We start from the raw sequence: 17328 nt of genomic DNA on the forward strand, positions 1-17328 counted from the left end.
ACCAAGCCGACTGGAGCAGATACCTCCCCTGGGCAGAGTATGCCCAGAACTCCCTGGTCCATTCGTCCACAAACTTGACTCCTTTCCAGTGTGTGCTAGGTTACCAGCCTCCACTATTCCCGTGGATGATGGAAACCAGTGGGTGGCCAGCGGTGGACGACTGGTACAAGAGGAGTGAGTCGGTGTGGGAATCTGCAAATGTCCGCCTCCAAGAGGTGGTGTCCAGCCAAAAGGAGAAGGCCGACAAGAGGCGCAGGACTGTATTATACCAACCGGGGCAGAGAGTGTGGCTGTCCACCCAGGATCTCAAACTGCATCTGCCCTCAAGGAAGCTCGCCCCCATTTCATCGGCCCATTCAAAATACTGAAAAGGATCAACCCGGTTTCTTACCGCCTTCAGTTGCCCCCTCATTATCGTAGCCGTCCCACGTTTCATGTCTCGCGCCTCAAGCCCCACTGCGTTTCCACCCCGCAGAGCCCGGCAGTTTCTCCACCTCCACTGTTAGATATGGATGGTTCTCCTGCTTACTCCGTCAGGGCCCTCCTAGACTCCAGACGGAGAAGGGGTATGCAGTACTATCTGGTTGACTGGGAGGGCTATGGGCTGAAGGAGCAGTCTTGGGTACCAGCATGGGACATATTGGACCCAGCTCTTATAGCGGACTTTTCATAGGTCTCACCCGGATCGGTCTGCTCTGCGACAGCAGGGGCAGCTGCCAACCCACCGGCGTCCTGTGGCTGGAACCGCCCCTGGAGGGGGGGTACTGTCACGTCCCATGGGGTTACTGCCCCTCCTGGTCAGAGGCGGCGCCACTCAGTGCCGCTAGGGAACACCCACGTATCAGCTCACAGTCTCATAGGACACGGAGGTATAAAAGGAGCCAGCGGAGCAGAACCGATTGCGGACTCTTAATCAGCGGTTCCATTGTGCTCTCTTGGCGATTAGTAGTCTCTTGTTCCCTCACTCTGTTTCCTAGGTGTTCATGTTCCAGTCCCGAGTGCCCGTCCTGTCAGTTCCTGCCTCTTGTTCTCCAGTCCTGGTCCAGTGTTTCAGTCCGGTATTTCGTCACGTCTCGGGGTTCCAGTCATACTCACAGAGTAGCGTTTCACTGTTCACCATAGTTCAAACACCGTGTGTGTTTCCTGGTCTCGTGTTTCCGGTTTCACTTCCATCGAGTGTCTTACAGTCTGCACAGTGCACTTGTAACATCACCCTGCATGTCAGGTCATTTTACGTTTCGTCCGTGTTCGGACGTAATAGCAACGTGCGTCCGTGTCGGGCTCCCATCCGGATGCTACATCACTTTAATGACCTACAGTAAAAACTGTATTGAATATACTACAGGTATACCCTGGTATACAAACTCCTGGTTCACAGAAAAAGAGCCCTACAAAAGCTGTACCCATGTTTGGTATATGGACTGACTGCACTGGGTACTATGGACTCTTTTCAGCTGGTTGAAGTAGACTTCTCTCTGATGATGTAGAAGTCATGAACCAATAAGGTGCAGACTTTTCAACAATGCATGATAACCTCTCTTTATTTTGGCATTCTCTTTTATTTATTTATTTTTTTTGTTCACATACCTCTTTACATTTGAAAGGTCTCAAATCTCAAATCTTTCTGATTCACGTTTCCTAATCTCGTAAGTACTCAAAAATGTGTGTGTTATATTTAATAATTTCTAATAATTTGTTCAATAATGGAAAAGCCTATGTGCAGCTACTCATATAATGTATACTGGTTTATACAGTGGTATGTGACAAATTGGCAGTACTCAGAAATCATGTTTCTGCATCCAAATCTCTCCTTCTGTTGAGCTAATCCACTCTTTGTACTGTTCTATGAGATGTACATTACTTTGGAGAAAAGCATCTGCTAAATGAGTAACTGTAAATGTAAAAGTACTGTATGTGTCTTTCATGTTTACGCAGATTTATTGTACAGTGGTTCAGTAAACAATAACAGTTCCTAATTTAGTCTGTTAATTTCTGTCTTGGTTATTTTTAATATCTTATCATACTAATGTTTTGATTCCAATTTCTTCGGAGTGTTTTTAAGTGGGGGGTGCGGTGGCGCAGTGGGTTGGACCACGGTCCTGCTGTCCGGTGGGTCTGGGGTTCGAGTCCCGCTTAGGGTGCCTTGCGACGGACTGGCGTCCCGTCCTGGGTGTGTCCCCTTCCCCCTCCAGCCTTACGCCCTGTGTGTTGCCGGGTAGGCTCCGGTTCCCCGTGACCCCGTATGGGACAAGCGGTTCTGAGAATGTGTGTGTGTGTGTGTGTGTGTGTGTGTTTTTAAGTGTTCGGAGGATGTTTGTGGAAATATTTGGGCAAGTCCAGGAATGCATAATCTTTTCGCCATTTAAAACAACAGGAAAAGCCCTCCTGGTTTACAGACTCTTGGTATACGGCCCTGTATTTTAATTGTGATTGAAACATACCTTAATTGTTGGTTGTGATTTGTTGAGACTGTGAATGCGATGGTGATGAAGCAGGAAGTATATAGCTGGAATACATAGACTAACACAGAATAGTTTTTTTAATGTACACTAAAACGCATACCATTGTTTAGCTATTTAGGCAGCACGGTAATCTTACTACAGCAGCTCAAGATAAGTACCAGAGACATTTAGATTACGTGGCAACAGGCCTAAACACAATGCTACTTGCTAGTTGCAAGCAGTTCTTGTAGCATGAAACCTCTTAAAATAAGATCGAAATGGCGTTCACTGCAACCACCCTGAGCATGTACGTACAGCTGTGTGCATATTCATCTAGCTTACTAGTTGACTAGTTTGTGATCTAAACGGGTGGCTCAGTTGGTTTGGATGGCTGACAACTCTTCACGTTCAGTTTGGTGCACTTACAGACTGCAACGTCCACATGACCGAGAAAAACTTTCTTATGAGTGGTACATTCTTGAAGTCTGAATAAATAAGTATCTGTACTGGGATGGGTCTACATTCAACCTTAAATATACACTGACATACATAAATATGTATTTACTTGACCTGAGTTAACAAAGAACAACTTGCTATATTTTATATTTTTATTAATGGCTAACAGTGGGAACCTAAGGGGTAATCTAATGGGTCAGTTGGCTTTTTGAGCAAGTTCATTTATCAGTCTTATTATAGGCTGCTTACTTTTGACAGAAATAAATGAGTCTAATTAAATTAATTGTAATAACACATACATTTTTTTTTAAAGTTCACTCTCACGTTTTACTATTCCATGATCGACTACTCTCTCTGGAATGAATGTACGGACGGCCCCAAGGTAAGCTACCCCAAAAACCGTATTGAAATATTTACAATTTTTAACATTTGCAACAGTAGTATAAAATACAATGTGATCTAATGATGACAAAAATAAAAGCGAATTCCTTTTTCTTAACATATTGCCTTATTGCCTACGTTCAATATTTTCGTCAACCACTGACTGACTGAGTATGAGTATCCTCAAGCCAAGGTTTGTTGCTCTTTTTTTCAAATAAATCGTTTATCCTAAATTGAGATACCTGGAGATAATGAACTTGGAAAAGAAACCGAAGGCGCCCCGCAATTCATGCAGAAATTTAAAAATGACTCCCGACTGCCTACGTGCAAATTTGCCATCCATCGAACGACAGACAACCAGAGCCAGAGGCACCAGACCCTCGGGGCTTCGGTAAAATAGTGGGCGGGTCCCACGCTCATTTGGCGCACGGTGATTGGCTAGTGGGCGTATTTCAGCGCTGTCATTCTCCTGTAATCGCCGGTCCGGGTGATGCCCTGCGTCCAGCCCTCCGCGCGGTGCGCTCCGCGAGACATGGAATGGGTTCCGCACTTTGACTGAAGCCGAAGTTGCTTCAGCGTGAAGGCTGGGCACTGGGAGGGAAGACCTGAGGGCCCCGTAGTGGTTGAGAAGACAGTGTCCATTTCTTTTCACTTATGGCTGCATAGCAGCGAGCGCGGTAATACGCCTTGGACTCAGTGGAAGGAAAGGTTCTAAATTTTAAGTCGCCCGGCGGTTTTCGTGTGTCAGTTGTGCGGGCGCCATGGAGATGCAGAGGTGGTCCTCGAGGTGGAAGACGAAAAGGTGGCGTGTGGTGGATACCACCGTAACCACACTCGTCGCTCTCACAGTCCTTCTTCTCCAGGCTCAACATGTCTCAGCAGGTAAGATGCGCGGGGGAAAAGTTTAAAGTAGCAAAACGTTGTAGTGAGGTGCAGTGAGTGAGTGAGCAGCATCATGATCGGATCATGTGTGTCTGTCAGCTGCCCGCGCGCGTAACGTCCTGAGTGGCTTCGCTCTCCTCTCCTCGGGGCACAGAGACCCGCCCGTTTGAACCGACAAGCTGAAGCTGTGAAATATCGTTATCGCGTATTTGAAAAGTACATCATTACTGTCCACCTCTCGGTTTTCGGGGAGAGGAAGTCCGAATTGAGAGCATTAAAAGTCTGAAACAGCAAACCACCTGCAGGACAAAGAGAAAAAAAAAAAAAGAAAAATCCCCCCCCAGTTCAAAGCATCACTTGAAAACTAGGGCAGCTTCCGAACAGAAGTTCAGCGCTGCTGTGTCTTTAAAATGGTATTTAGATACAAGCTTTTACCCATTTACACGCTTATTTAGACTTGATAAATTGGGGTATTGGGCTATTTCTGTATGTCTCACTTATAAAAGTCCATTGTTTCAACTAGTGGTCCGTTAGGTGTGTGTGGACACGGTCAGCAGGGTGGAATTCCATAGGATTTTGGATAGGAGTCCAGTGCGTTTAAAAAAAAAAAAAAAAAAAAAAAAAAGTCCACAGCTACTGGAGAGATTTCAACCAGTTTTATTCATGACCATGACTTTTGGGGATGGAATAATAACATTATATCATTTCGTTCCCCCCCCCCAACTTCTTAATTTTATTCACTCTTAATTAAACTAAAACTCACTTTTCTAATTATTCTTCACAGTTCTGATCTATTGAGAGAACATGCTTGAGTAGTTGCAGTGTCACAACTGGATGTGGTTACCTCACCTAAAGTATTCGTAGTATCGGTAGGAATGTGTGAGTTACAGGAAAAGGTAAAATAACTGTGTAACCAATTGTGTAGCCTGTTCCTTGAAGTTAATTTTGTGGCATATTTTAAATTACATTTAACTTGCCAGGTCTATGAATAGTGTCTATCACAAAAACTAACTATTTACAATATATACTGGACAACTGTTGTGATTTCTTTGGACTTCTCTGTGGCATTTTGCACTTTGAATACTTATGAAGACCTAGATTATATGCCTGCAATAACTCACCTTTTCTCCACACTTACCCTGTCCCCATATAAGGCCAAAGAGTGCCTAAGGGGGCACCTTTTCCAGAAATATTTTACCTTTTGATTTTGAAGCTAGACCATGTTTTTCTTCTGTCTGTTCCCTGAGGGACAAAAATATATTTGTTTCTGCGAAATACATTTTGATTTTCTTAGATGTTTCAAAGAGCAAGTAAATGTAGGAGCTTGGATTAATGGGACAGACAAGGAAGGACAGAAGTGTAATCTTTTAAATGTAGATTGACTTTTAATGTTTATCTTCTGCTTTCACAAATGAGTAACTGTCCCAAGGAGTTTGTTTTTTTTAGGAACCATACAGCCAGTATATTCATTAGCGCACTGGTATGTTTAGGTGAAATGGGAGGCTTAAATCAAAACACGTTTATTTGCATGGCAACTCTCTCACACAGGTTAGTCTGTGTAAATTCGGTATTTGGAAAAATAGAAAATGAGTAGAATTTTGCTATGATTAAGGTGGGAATACTCCTTATATTCAGAAGGCATATTGGTAAGTATTTCATGCATTTTTCTGAGGTTCTCATTACGAAAGTAATCAAGATTGGAGGGCATTTTACTTCAAAGAGTGTCTACTCAAGAAGTAATTATTCTTCTAATGAGCATGGGTTTTTACGCCTTGTATAACCCATAAAGAATTTTAATAGTGATGGATTACTGTCATTGGGGGGGGGGGGGGGCAGTGAGTTGGACCAGGTCCTGATCTCCGCTGGGTCTGGGGTTCGAATAGGTCTGGGTGTGTCCCCTCCCTCCAGCCTTACGCCCTGTGTTGCCGGGTTGGACTCCGGTTCCCCGCGACCCTGTATGGGACAAGCGGTTCAGAAAGTGTGTGTGTGCGTGTGTGTGTACTGTCATTAGCCTTTATTTTCCCTCAGAGTACATATGCTAGTATCTATATCACTTGTAAGACACTAAAGCAGTGTCTTGTAGGAGCATCAGCTGTGTGAAGGGCCAGTATAATGCAGCCTTGTTGAGGCTACGAGTATGTGGGTCCGGTGCTTTCACAGAGCACAGAGGAATTCTTCTCAATCTTTGGAGTCGCAAGGATCAGCAGGTGAAGGGGTTTTTTTTTCTTCTTTTTTCATATTACTTTGCCCTGGCATACTTAATAGTTATATAAAAAAGCATCTGCACTTCCTTGCGCTCATGGGGTTATGTGGACCTGCCTGTTGTGCACTGTGCAATGCAGTGAAACCACTTCTTCCCTCAACAGCTGACTGAAGTGGTAAGGCATGGCTTGCTTCCGGGGACATGTCTTTCTCTTTAATGTTGGTTTTACATCTGCTTGTTAACATGACAGGTATTAAATCAGAGCTTGGCAGGCAATACAGTGCAATGCAAATGGGGCTGGGATGATTCCTTCCATTTTTTTTCAAACTGCATTGCATGCCTTGTGGGTAAACAGTAACTCTTGTCACAATCTCAGGCATCTCTCTGTGAATATCATATTCCACTCACTCTTTATGCCCCTGCCCCCATTTGTTTTCACAGAATTCCTATTTTCAACCGATTTGTAAGATTTTTACACAAAGAACAGAATAATATGCATCCGCATTTAGACTGTAACCCAGGTTATATAAACCTACTCTCATCAGATGCTGAGATTTAAAGGTCGCTTACATTCAGGAGTTTTAATGGTTTTGGGATGTTGCTGTTGTTCTGGCACTCTAGCCAAACCATCACATCTGGAATATATAAGGTCTGAAGGTATGCAGTTAGGCAGAAAGGCATTCTGAAACTCACAAAGAAATTCTTCTTTCTCTTCTATAAGATCCAGTAGCTTTTCAGTGTCAGAAAGCGTAGTTCTAAAGAGCAAGTAGCCAGAGACAATTTCCTCTGTGCTTTTTGGAGACGTCTGGATTGTTTTTCCCCCCAAGTTAACACTTAGCTCACTCATGATAGTGTGAAATATAGAGTGCAAAATGCAGGAGGCTTCCAGCCTTCTGTAGGAACCCCAGCAAATGGAATAAAGGGCCAAGCAAGATTAATTTTCTTGAAAATATAGTAGATGTGATTATCCTTTGCAGGAATTAAAGGGCCACCCCATTTTTATTCACAAAGATCTTAACCATTGCTCTCCAACTTGGTTCAAAGCTCAAAAGTTTAATTGATTGACCAAATGCAATTCTTGAACTATAAGTTTGACATTTCACTGGCAGTGTCTGGGTGCCCATGACACATGTGTGCTCTCACGTGGAGCTCTCTGGTGGCCCCAAGAGCAGGAGCACATACCGGTTCTGCCAGAGCCATAATGTGTTCAGCATGTGTTCCAATGGAAAACAGTGTGGATAATGCTTTACCGCCATACAACCTCACGCAGACCTGGTGGAGACTGCGATCTGCAAGATCAGCGTTTCCTACAGAAAAACCTCATTATTTGGGTGTACAGGAAAAAGGATATTAAACAAATACGATGACAAAAAGTAGTCTGTGCAATCAAAACTGTTTCTTGCATCAATATTTTCTAAAATAAATATGAGTTTAGTAAATTTAAAATATTTCTGTTGCAGTGGTGGAATGTATGGTGTGAAGAAGTTATGCAATGCACATAATTACTATAGATAATTAAATAAGAGATAATACTGTGTACAGCTTTATGCTCTAATGAGCCTAACTAATTTTATACAAGGTTACTAACACCACCTTTTCATGTACAATGTTGTTTCTGTTGTCTGAACCTCAGCTACGGTTTTAGCACAGCATCTGTACTTGTAGGTTTATCACTGTTAATAGGCAAGACCCCATCTTCCTTTTGGAAGCACATGCTGTACCAATGGAAAAGCTGCCAGAATCATGGTTCAGTGCTGCTGGTTGAAGCATTTGCACATCTTGTGTTGCCTTGTGCTTACCGTTTCCTGTACAACAGAACCAAGGTGAATACCCACAACCTTTCTTTATATAAGTTGTGCTAATAAATAATTACTTTCAGTGCTCCAGTTTAATTTTGTATCATACCTTTCCCAAAATGTTACCACAGGTGCTCGGTCACAAACTTCTTTGAGTACACAATAAAGGTAAAAATCTAATTTACTGATGTTTACTGTAAACCTGCAGCTAAGCCGGCATTTTCAAAGATCAACATACAGTAAGGTATTTGTTGGAGTGGTGAACTGTTATGGTGTTGTGTGTTAAACAGAATATTTTGTACTGTTAAAAACACATCACTATCAATCACTGAATGAACCACTTGTGAGAACATGCATATCATAATACCTTTTACTGCATTTGTACTTTCAACTTCTATGCAAAGTTTTGGCACAATTATAGCTGTTTCTTGTAGACTTTTTTTTTTTGTGTTGCACAAACCAGTGTAAGATCAAGATTTTTTTCACTGGCTTCGTTCTGGTCTTTCAAAAGTATGTTCCCATGGGGTTTTTTGTCAGGGTTATGTGGAAGTGAGTGGGATCAAACAAAAAACTGCATTGAGGAGGACAACTCAGAGGTTCTCTGAAATACACACTCACCCAAAATGTATCATAGCATAGAGCAGCTATGGAGACATTGTTTATTGTTCTTCTTGCTTTGAAGGAGGTTGTCTGATGTGGGACCGGATGACGCAGTTTTGTTGCCCTTGTTTTAACTATCCTGGTTCTCATATCTCATGCATTCTTTTTCAGACTTTCAAGTTCATTTGTAGCTGCATAACAAGAGCATCTTGAGTGTTGTGATCATCTCACTGATTTTACAATGGTGGTGCAGCAGCAGTAGTCGTTTTACTTTGGCTGGAGGGGGTTGGGACTGCTGAGTGGAGATCATACTTGCAAAAACAAGACATATGGACCAAAGCAGAGAAATTGTTTATTATTACTTTTAGCATTAGTCTTTCATCCAGGAGTTCGAGAAACTGCAATTCCTGTATACTGAGTTACAGATACAGAATGAATCCATGAATCAATTTAACTCATATGGTAAGCCAGCCATCTGTTCATGAATGTAGAATATGGATTTTTGGCAGGGGTAAATATCTTCATTCATTATTTTTCAAAACCAATTAAAAAACACATACACACTGTCATACAGGAAGTAGTCCTTTTAGTAACTGATATCTTGTTAGATTATTGAACAATCGGATCTTGTTTCAACAGACATTGATTGGCAGTTAAAAAAACTATTTTGCAGTGGCATACAATGTCACTGGATCAGCACAGAAGGACAAAATATTATTGCATGTTTTTCATGCTCTGATATATTGTCTGGTACTATCTTACAAGTGATTTTTCTTATGTTTAGTGTTACACTGCTAAACTGTTTTAATATGATTAGCTATTTTAGCCATTATAAAGTGAATACTACAGTCTTTTTGAGTTTCAGCTGTGATTGTGAACAACCAGTTGTGCTGATTATTATCAAGTGTAAAATAGAGAATTAAAAGTCGCAGTTGTTCAATAATGCATGCAATTGTGGGTTGTATAAAGTAAAAATGTAGGGGACCAACAAGAAGACATTTTATGCTGTGCAACATATGTAGAAAACAGCAGGAGTGACTTTTGTGAATAATGGCTCGTTTCATGCATTCTGGTTGAATGATCGGCAGCAAAAGAAGAGGGAAAGTGCAGCAAATGCTTCAGTGAACCACTAAAAATTTTTTCTCATATAACATATAGTTCTGTAGTCTTGCTTCTGCTTAATGCTCTTGAACATTCTGGTACACATCATTTAATATCTTACATATAGGAAAAAGGAATCTATCTCACACACACACACACACACACACACACACACACACACACACACACACACACAAACAACTCCTTGTCTCAAGTGGGGTTGTGGCAAACCGGAGCCTAATCCGGCAACACAGGGTGCAAGGCTTGGAGGGGGGGCACCCGGGGGACGGGACGTCAGTCCGTCACAAGGCACCCCAAGCGGGACTCTCTCTTCTGTTCGGTTATAGGTGTGCATCACTAAATACTAGAATATCTGTTGAATTATAGTTCTTTAGGTTGAGTGTCCTTAAAATTCATTGTTATCAGCAGTAAAAATAAGAGATAATAGCAGTATGATTTGGGGGTTTGTCTGGTGGTGTGGTGGCACAGCAGATTTGACTGGGCCTGCTCTCTGGTGGGTCTGAATTCAAGTTCTGCTTGGCATGTATGTTTTTTGAATATACGCTAGTCAGAAGATAGAAACTTATTCCATAGAGCAAGAGCACAAATCTGTAGAAAATGGAGAATTCATTCCATAACTATAATTAATTTTAGTTTTGTTGAATGTATGATTGTATTACAGCAAAAATCCTGACTAAAAAAAGTTCTCAGTGTAAGCAGGGACATGTATATTGAGGAACTTATTAAACACGTACAGTTAATGCATAATGAGGAGCAACATCTTGTGAGATCCTGTTCAGGAGAGAATTCTTTTCAACTTTTCTTTCTGATTGGATAGTACATTTACAATGTATTTACTTCTTTTGCTGACCCTTTTCTCCAAAGCGACTTACAGCGATTTACCCATTTATACAGCTTTGCAATGATTTTTACTAGAGAATTCAGGTGAAGTACCATGACTGAGGGTACTGCAGCAGGAGGTGGGATTTAACCTTTGAGTGCAATCTGCCAGCTATAACCACTACACCACCTACCTCTAGTAAACCTTGAATAATCATGGCTTTAACCATGTCTTGGGTGCAGTATTCATTTTATGCTCATGTTTTAAAAATTTGCATCGAATTTGCTTAAAATATATACATATTACACAAATAGAATCTAGTTTTAATTTTATTTTCCAGTATGTTTTAACATTTTAGGTGAAAGTTTAAAATAGTTTTTTGTGCACTCTCCCCCTTTCCTACAGCTGAACCTGTCGATGTCCTGAAAGTGCTAGAATTTCACAACTTACCTGAAGGAATCAAGAAAACGTCAGGCTTTTGTGTGAACAGAAAAACATCGCGACCGGACACCGCCTTCAGGGTGGGGAAGGAGGCACAGCTCAGCGCACCCACCAAGCAGCTTTTCCCAGGTAGGGAATCTTGGTAGACACCCACCAGGAGCCATTTAGGTCCCCCTCTGGGCTCTCAGAGTCCTTGGCCTTTGTTTGTCCACTGTGCTGGGATTCGTTTTGACATTTCCTGCTCAGAAGCTGTGTAGGATGTGCAGAATTCAACTGTTCTCTTCTGACCTCCTTCCTTGGTTTTTCTTTGACTACAAAATGCTTGAGTCATGGTTTAAAAGACACTGTTTGTTGCTTTGGGACAGAGCCCATCAGGCCAGACAAACAGGAGTTTTATAACGTTTCCCTCTGGCTGTCGTTTTGTCCGAAGTTATCCCCCAACACTTGATAGAAAGTGTTCAGAATAAAGCTCAGGAAGTTGTTAATCACCTGAAAAATGTGCACTTAGTGAACCCACAGGAAACCTTGAGCATTTTCTGAAAGATAGTTCTTATAAAATTCTAATTTGATGCAGTGATAGTAAAATTGTATATGTTGTCTACGAAAGGTAACTGTTAGTCCTTCTGTTGCAAAATTGTCCAAAATTATGGGTAATTTCTCCATCTTAAAGATTTATTTTAGTTTTTGTACTTAAGTAAGCAAAGATTGTTGAATTTATTAGTTAAATAATATTTCTGAATATACAAGCAAAATTCTTGTTAAATAAATTTCCAGTGTATGTGGTGGTTGTCTTTCAAATTGGCCTCAGTGAAAAGAGAAAATAACACACTGGTGAGCAGATTAAATTAAAAATCTGATGTGTGTGATTTTTGGCAGAAAATGGTTGCCTCAAAACCATAAGATTTTAAAGCTGGAAATTTCTATTAATAACCCATCTTCAGCAGCAAAAAAAAGGTCTTTTGTGGCTGAGACAGAATAAGCCATTGGAGGTCTCTCAGCCTTCCAGGTGTACCATAGACTTTAATCTCTCCTTTATATTTCTCTTTTTTCCATCTGTTGAGCACCTAAGATTCTTACACACTGTTTGTGCTGCAGTTATTTGCTGAAAAAAGTCTAAACATACTTTATCTAATGTGTTCATAACAAAGAGCAGAATAACTTGTGTATTCAGCCTATCCAAAGTTTCCTGTCAAGATGGATGCCCTTCACGCCATTGCAGTCTTACAATGACAATACAGCACAAATGAAATGAACTCCTATGCTGACTGCTTTCAGGAGTCTTCCCTGAAGATTTCTCTGTCCTTATGACCATCAAACCCAAGGCGGGTATGCAGTCATTCCTGCTGTCGGTGTACAATGAGCAAGGCGTGCAACAGCTGGGGATTGAGGTGGGCCGATCCCCAGTCTTCCTGTATGAGGACCAGCATGGCAAACCTGCTCCTGAGGACTATCCCCTGTTCCGGTCTATCGACATTGCTGATGGGAAGTAAGTGATACGTGCACATGTGTCAATCAGGCAGACCCTGGTGGAAGACCCACCATTGTCCAACATTAGACCAACCATAGAAGGCCTTACTCGATCTATCAACACTTCCATTAATCATACTCTCAGACAAACATGCAATGCCACTATCTTAATACAGCTACAAAAGCAATCTAGCTTATAAGATATGTATGGTTATAATTTGGTCAAGATGTTATGTATGGAGGGGGGTGCGGTGGCGCAGTGGGTTGGACCACGGTCCTGCTTTCCGGTGGGTCTGGGGTTCGAGTCCCGCTTGGCGTGCCTTGTGACGGACTGGCATCCCGTCGTGGGTGTGTTCCCTCCCCCTCCGGCCTTACGCCCTGTGTTACCGGGTAGGCTCCGGTTCCCCGTGACCCCGTATGGGACAAGCGGTTCTGAAAATGTGTGTGTGTGTGTGTGTGTGTGTGTGTGTGTGTGTGTGTGTTATGTATGGGCTTTAAAAAGAAAACCCACTACTTCACTGTGAAGTTGTAAAGCACTGTAAAATTATGTGCTTTGACAAAGTAGCTTTCTTTACATTATTAGAGGAGCTATATATACATGCTGTTCCATTCTGTATTTTAAAGTTGGGGTTTTCATAAAGAACTTTAACTTTGGTTTCTAATCTTCCATATTAAATCAACCATTGAAATGACACTTTTTGTCTCAACTCATGCCAGCAAAAGCAATGAATTATAGACAGATAGCCATCATTTGAATTACACAAGTCTAGGAGCTTCTGAAACTCTCTCAACAGCTAATTTATTTAGATGGCCCAATGCAAAATTAAATCTAACAGTAAAAGTATACACACAAAAAAATAAGCCACATGATTTTCAGCACCCATGAATACTTTTTCATGCACTTATAATCTTATGACCCTTTAATGCTCTTGATAACATAAAAAGTTCCTTTAAATTGTGCATGAAAATGTCCTTGGAATATTTGGTGTATTGTTTTACAAAGTTGTGAACCTGTAAAGAATAGTTAAATAAAGGACTAATTCTTTATTGATAAATTGACAATGCCTTCTACGTAGAAGTGCTGGCTTCACATTGATTTATTTATTTACGGTATTTATTTTTTTAAATGCAGAAATGGAAATGAATGCCAAGTTAAAGAAATTGTTAAAGATTACATTACTTAATCTCTTTGTTGGCACTTTGTTGTAAATGATTTACTTGTTGGTTTAATTATAGATAGACAGACAGACCCATGTGGTAGTCCAGTTTATTATTCCACACTTATTTGGGTGAATACTAAATTATCAGTTACAGCTACTTAGGTGTGTATTATGAATATTTCTTCCTGTACACTTGAAGTTCATCCACATTAACTGTGTTAACAGCACAACTTTAACTAAACAGTAAATGTTTCTGTTTGTGCTGAGCATGCCAGCTTGCCAGTTTGCCGGGGGTGATAGCACAGAGGAGCTTGCCTGTGGTTGGAATGGCATACCACCTTCCAACTACCTGATAGATGTTTAGGCTTCCATCTTAACACATAGCATTACTCTTGCTAAAACCCTTGTCCTCTCTCCTTTCTTTTTCTGATAGGTGGCATCGAGTGGCCATCAGTGTCCACAGGAAGACCGCAACCATCATTGTTGACTGCAAGAAGAAAGTGTCAAAGCCTCTGCTGAGAAGTGACCGTCCGGTCATTAGCACAAACGGCATTACCGTGTTTGGCACTAGGATCCTAGATGAAGAAGTATTTGAGGTAAATAGACCGCCATCATCTTGCTTCCTTTAACTTTAATTATGTTGCCTAAAAACAATGTCATTACCTGTACATTAATCATCTTTTATAATGGTAATTGATTAGTAGCTGACACTGATACCTTCCAGGTTTGCAGTTTTCCCACTTATCCTCTATGCGTTGTTCATTAGTTTCCAAAACCTGTTTTCTTAATATTTTATCAGTCACTTTATTTTTTTTAACACAGCATATTAGTTTCATCTAAGTGTGATGACACAGTAGTTAGTTAATTTCAGTTCTCAAAGTATTTGAATGTGAAACAGGGGTTTTAAAACCTCTTGAAGTTGTTTGTTATGGTATGTCATTTATAAAAACTTAACCCTAATTATACTTTATATAACACTATTTTTGGTGTGTAGCTGATGGGTGGCACGGAGGCACAGCGAGTAGTACTGCTGTCTCACAGTGACTGGGTGGTGTGAGAGCATGTGGGTTTGATCCTTGCTTAGTTTGTCTGGAGTTTGCATGTTCTCTTTGTCTCTGTGTGGGTTTCCTCCCATAGTCTGAAGACATGCTGTTCAGGTTCACCCATAGTGTGTGAATGACTGAGAGAGTGTGTTCCACCGGAGGGGGTGCGGTGGTGCAGTGGGTTGGACCGGGTCCTGCTCTCCAGTGGGTCTGGGGTTCGAGTCCCGCTTGGGGTGCCTTGTGACGGATTGGCGTCCCGTCCTGGGTGTGTCCTCTTCCCCCCTGTGTTACCGGGTAGGCTCCGGTTCCCCGCAACCCCGTATGGGACAAGCGGTTCTGAAAATGTGTGTGTGTGTGTGTGTGTTCCACTGATGTATAGATGAGTGACCCAGTGTAAGTAGTGCACAGTACATTGTAAGTCCCCTTGGTGAATAAGGTGTGTGGGCTGATGACATGACATAGAACTCATATAAAGCTGCTTTGGAGAGAAGTGTCTGCTAGGTAAATAAATGTTTTGAGCTTAATGTTTTTAAATTCCCATTTCTTCAGTAACAGTTTGGAAAATTGCTGTTTCCAAGCTGTAGATATTATTTGTCAGGAAGTTCTTGTTGTAGTTGACTCCTTATTTGATGTTTCTATTATATTGACAGTAAAGAAATTTAAAGCTGTGGCTTGGATGTATACTACCTTTATTTTATTAACTGTAATGTGTGCATCAATAACACACACACACACTGTCTACAACCGCTTGTCCCAAGTGGGGTTGCAGCAAGCTGGAGCCTAACCCAGCAACACAGGGCATGAGGACATGCCCCAGATGAGATGCCAGTCTGCCACAAGGCACCCCAAACAGGACTTGAGCCCCAGACCCTCCACAAGTCAGGCCCCAGCCAAACCTGCTGCACCACTGCCCCCTCCATCAATAATACATGATTATCAATAAAGTAAACAATTACAATAAAAGTATGTTTAAGCTATTTTCCAGCTGTCAAATTACATTAGTGTGAACTAAAGTGCCAGTTCTTGGGATGATTCATAGGTAGGTTTTGGAGAGTGGACATGGTGGAGACAAATGTCTGGATAACTGTGAACATACTGTACATACAGAAGTGCTGAAAAATGAAGAAGCAGAGCTTTATAGCCTTTTTGTTCAAGTACAGACTGCTTTATACTATTTAAGCACTGGACTTTGACAACAAATAAAGGAGCATCAGACACAATTTTATTATCCTGTAAATCAGAAATAGGACCATTAGGATTCTGTTTCAGTTCAACAAATGAAACCACAGAGAAATAATAAAAGTTAACCAATAACAAAAACTGCAACACCAATCATATTTGCAATTTTAATGAAAAATATAAAAAAAACAAATTATAGTGTTGCATAGAATGAGCATACAGTATGTCTTTCCAGAAACTGTTATGGAAAAAAATGAGTAGACTTGAAATCATATCAGAAAAAGACCAGAAATACTACTTTCTCGCTTTACAGTATGACTTCCTGCACAGCTACGTTCTGGGTGAGATGTTTAGGAATTCTCATATATGTATTCTTATGATTGCTATTATGTAGTATTATGATTACCATATATTTAAAAAAAAAAATCATGCCATACTTTACCATACTTTAATAGCATGAGAAATGTAAGCATTTAAGAGAAAACTACTGTATATTAACCTTTGTGTCTGTATCATTAGTGTCTTCATATTAGTTAAAATTTGATTTTCCTGCCTTATATATTTTTAAACTGCTAAATTTGTAGAAGTGCAAAAAATGCAAAATACCCAGCCTTATTTGTTAAGTATGTTTTGTTTTCTAGGAATAACAGTGCTTGTTTTTAAGTTCTTGACACAAATCATAATACAATAGAAAAGCTATGAAATAATAGTGCAGTGTTGCACTCATCTAATGTTGGCAGCAAGCTGTGGAATATTTGAGACCGCAGAAAGTGTGGTTTCTCTTCATTTCTTTTTGCCTTTAGTTTGGCAGAATTCTTCATTTGCCACCAAGGTACACATGCCACGTGTAAATGCCACCACTGGAGTGAGTCTGGACTGCCACTTAATGGTCCAAAGGCATGGCTTTGCTTCATGTACCCAGTGGAAGGATTCTGGTTTTGGACTTGTCCCTGCGGTCATGCAGGCACTCTGAGCATGCGTTGCTTTCCCTGCAGCAGTCTGGTGCATAAGACTGGCAGGAAATTTGCATCTTTGGTGACTGTCAGCATCACGGTAGTAATCAATTTGCTTGCTGGAAAAACATCTGCTATTTTTTGGCTGCTGGAAATCATTTGGAGTTATTCCGGAAAACCAAAAATATGTCAGACTCCTGATTCTTGGTAAAACTGAGCAAGTGTTATATTGTGTTTTTCTGGTATTGGGTAATACAGTGAAACCCCTTTATAAATGCGATTGTTAGGGTCCATAAAATGTTATCGCGAAAAAAGCAGGATCGCGCTGAATCGGGGTTCAAGAAAATCAGCCTTCAAACTGACCAAATGTTGCCTGAACATCCT

At 41.0% G+C, this 17328-nt stretch overlaps 1 protein-coding gene across 3 annotated transcripts in view; it reads left to right on the top strand.

Moving 5' to 3' along the window:
- Positions 1 to 3779: 3779 nt before the first annotated feature.
- The window catches only part of LOC108935150 (collagen alpha-1(XI) chain-like), an 84227-nt gene continuing 70678 nt past the window's right edge, over positions 3780 to 17328 (top strand). For all 3 annotated transcript variants that reach the window (XR_001966186.2, XM_018753493.2, XM_018753494.2), the window contains exons 1-4: positions 3780 to 4160; positions 11107 to 11271; positions 12418 to 12628; positions 14203 to 14365. Coding sequence is in view for 2 of the 3 variants with exons in the window: in XM_018753493.2 (XP_018609009.1) it covers positions 4040 to 4160; positions 11107 to 11271; positions 12418 to 12628; positions 14203 to 14365 (660 nt within the window). In the remaining variant the exon portion in view is untranslated. The remainder of the gene's footprint in view (positions 4161 to 11106; positions 11272 to 12417; positions 12629 to 14202; positions 14366 to 17328) is intronic.

This window comes from Scleropages formosus, chromosome 3 (assembly GCF_900964775.1).
Source record: "Scleropages formosus chromosome 3, fSclFor1.1, whole genome shotgun sequence".
Taxonomy (NCBI): domain Eukaryota; kingdom Metazoa; phylum Chordata; class Actinopteri; order Osteoglossiformes; family Osteoglossidae; genus Scleropages; species Scleropages formosus.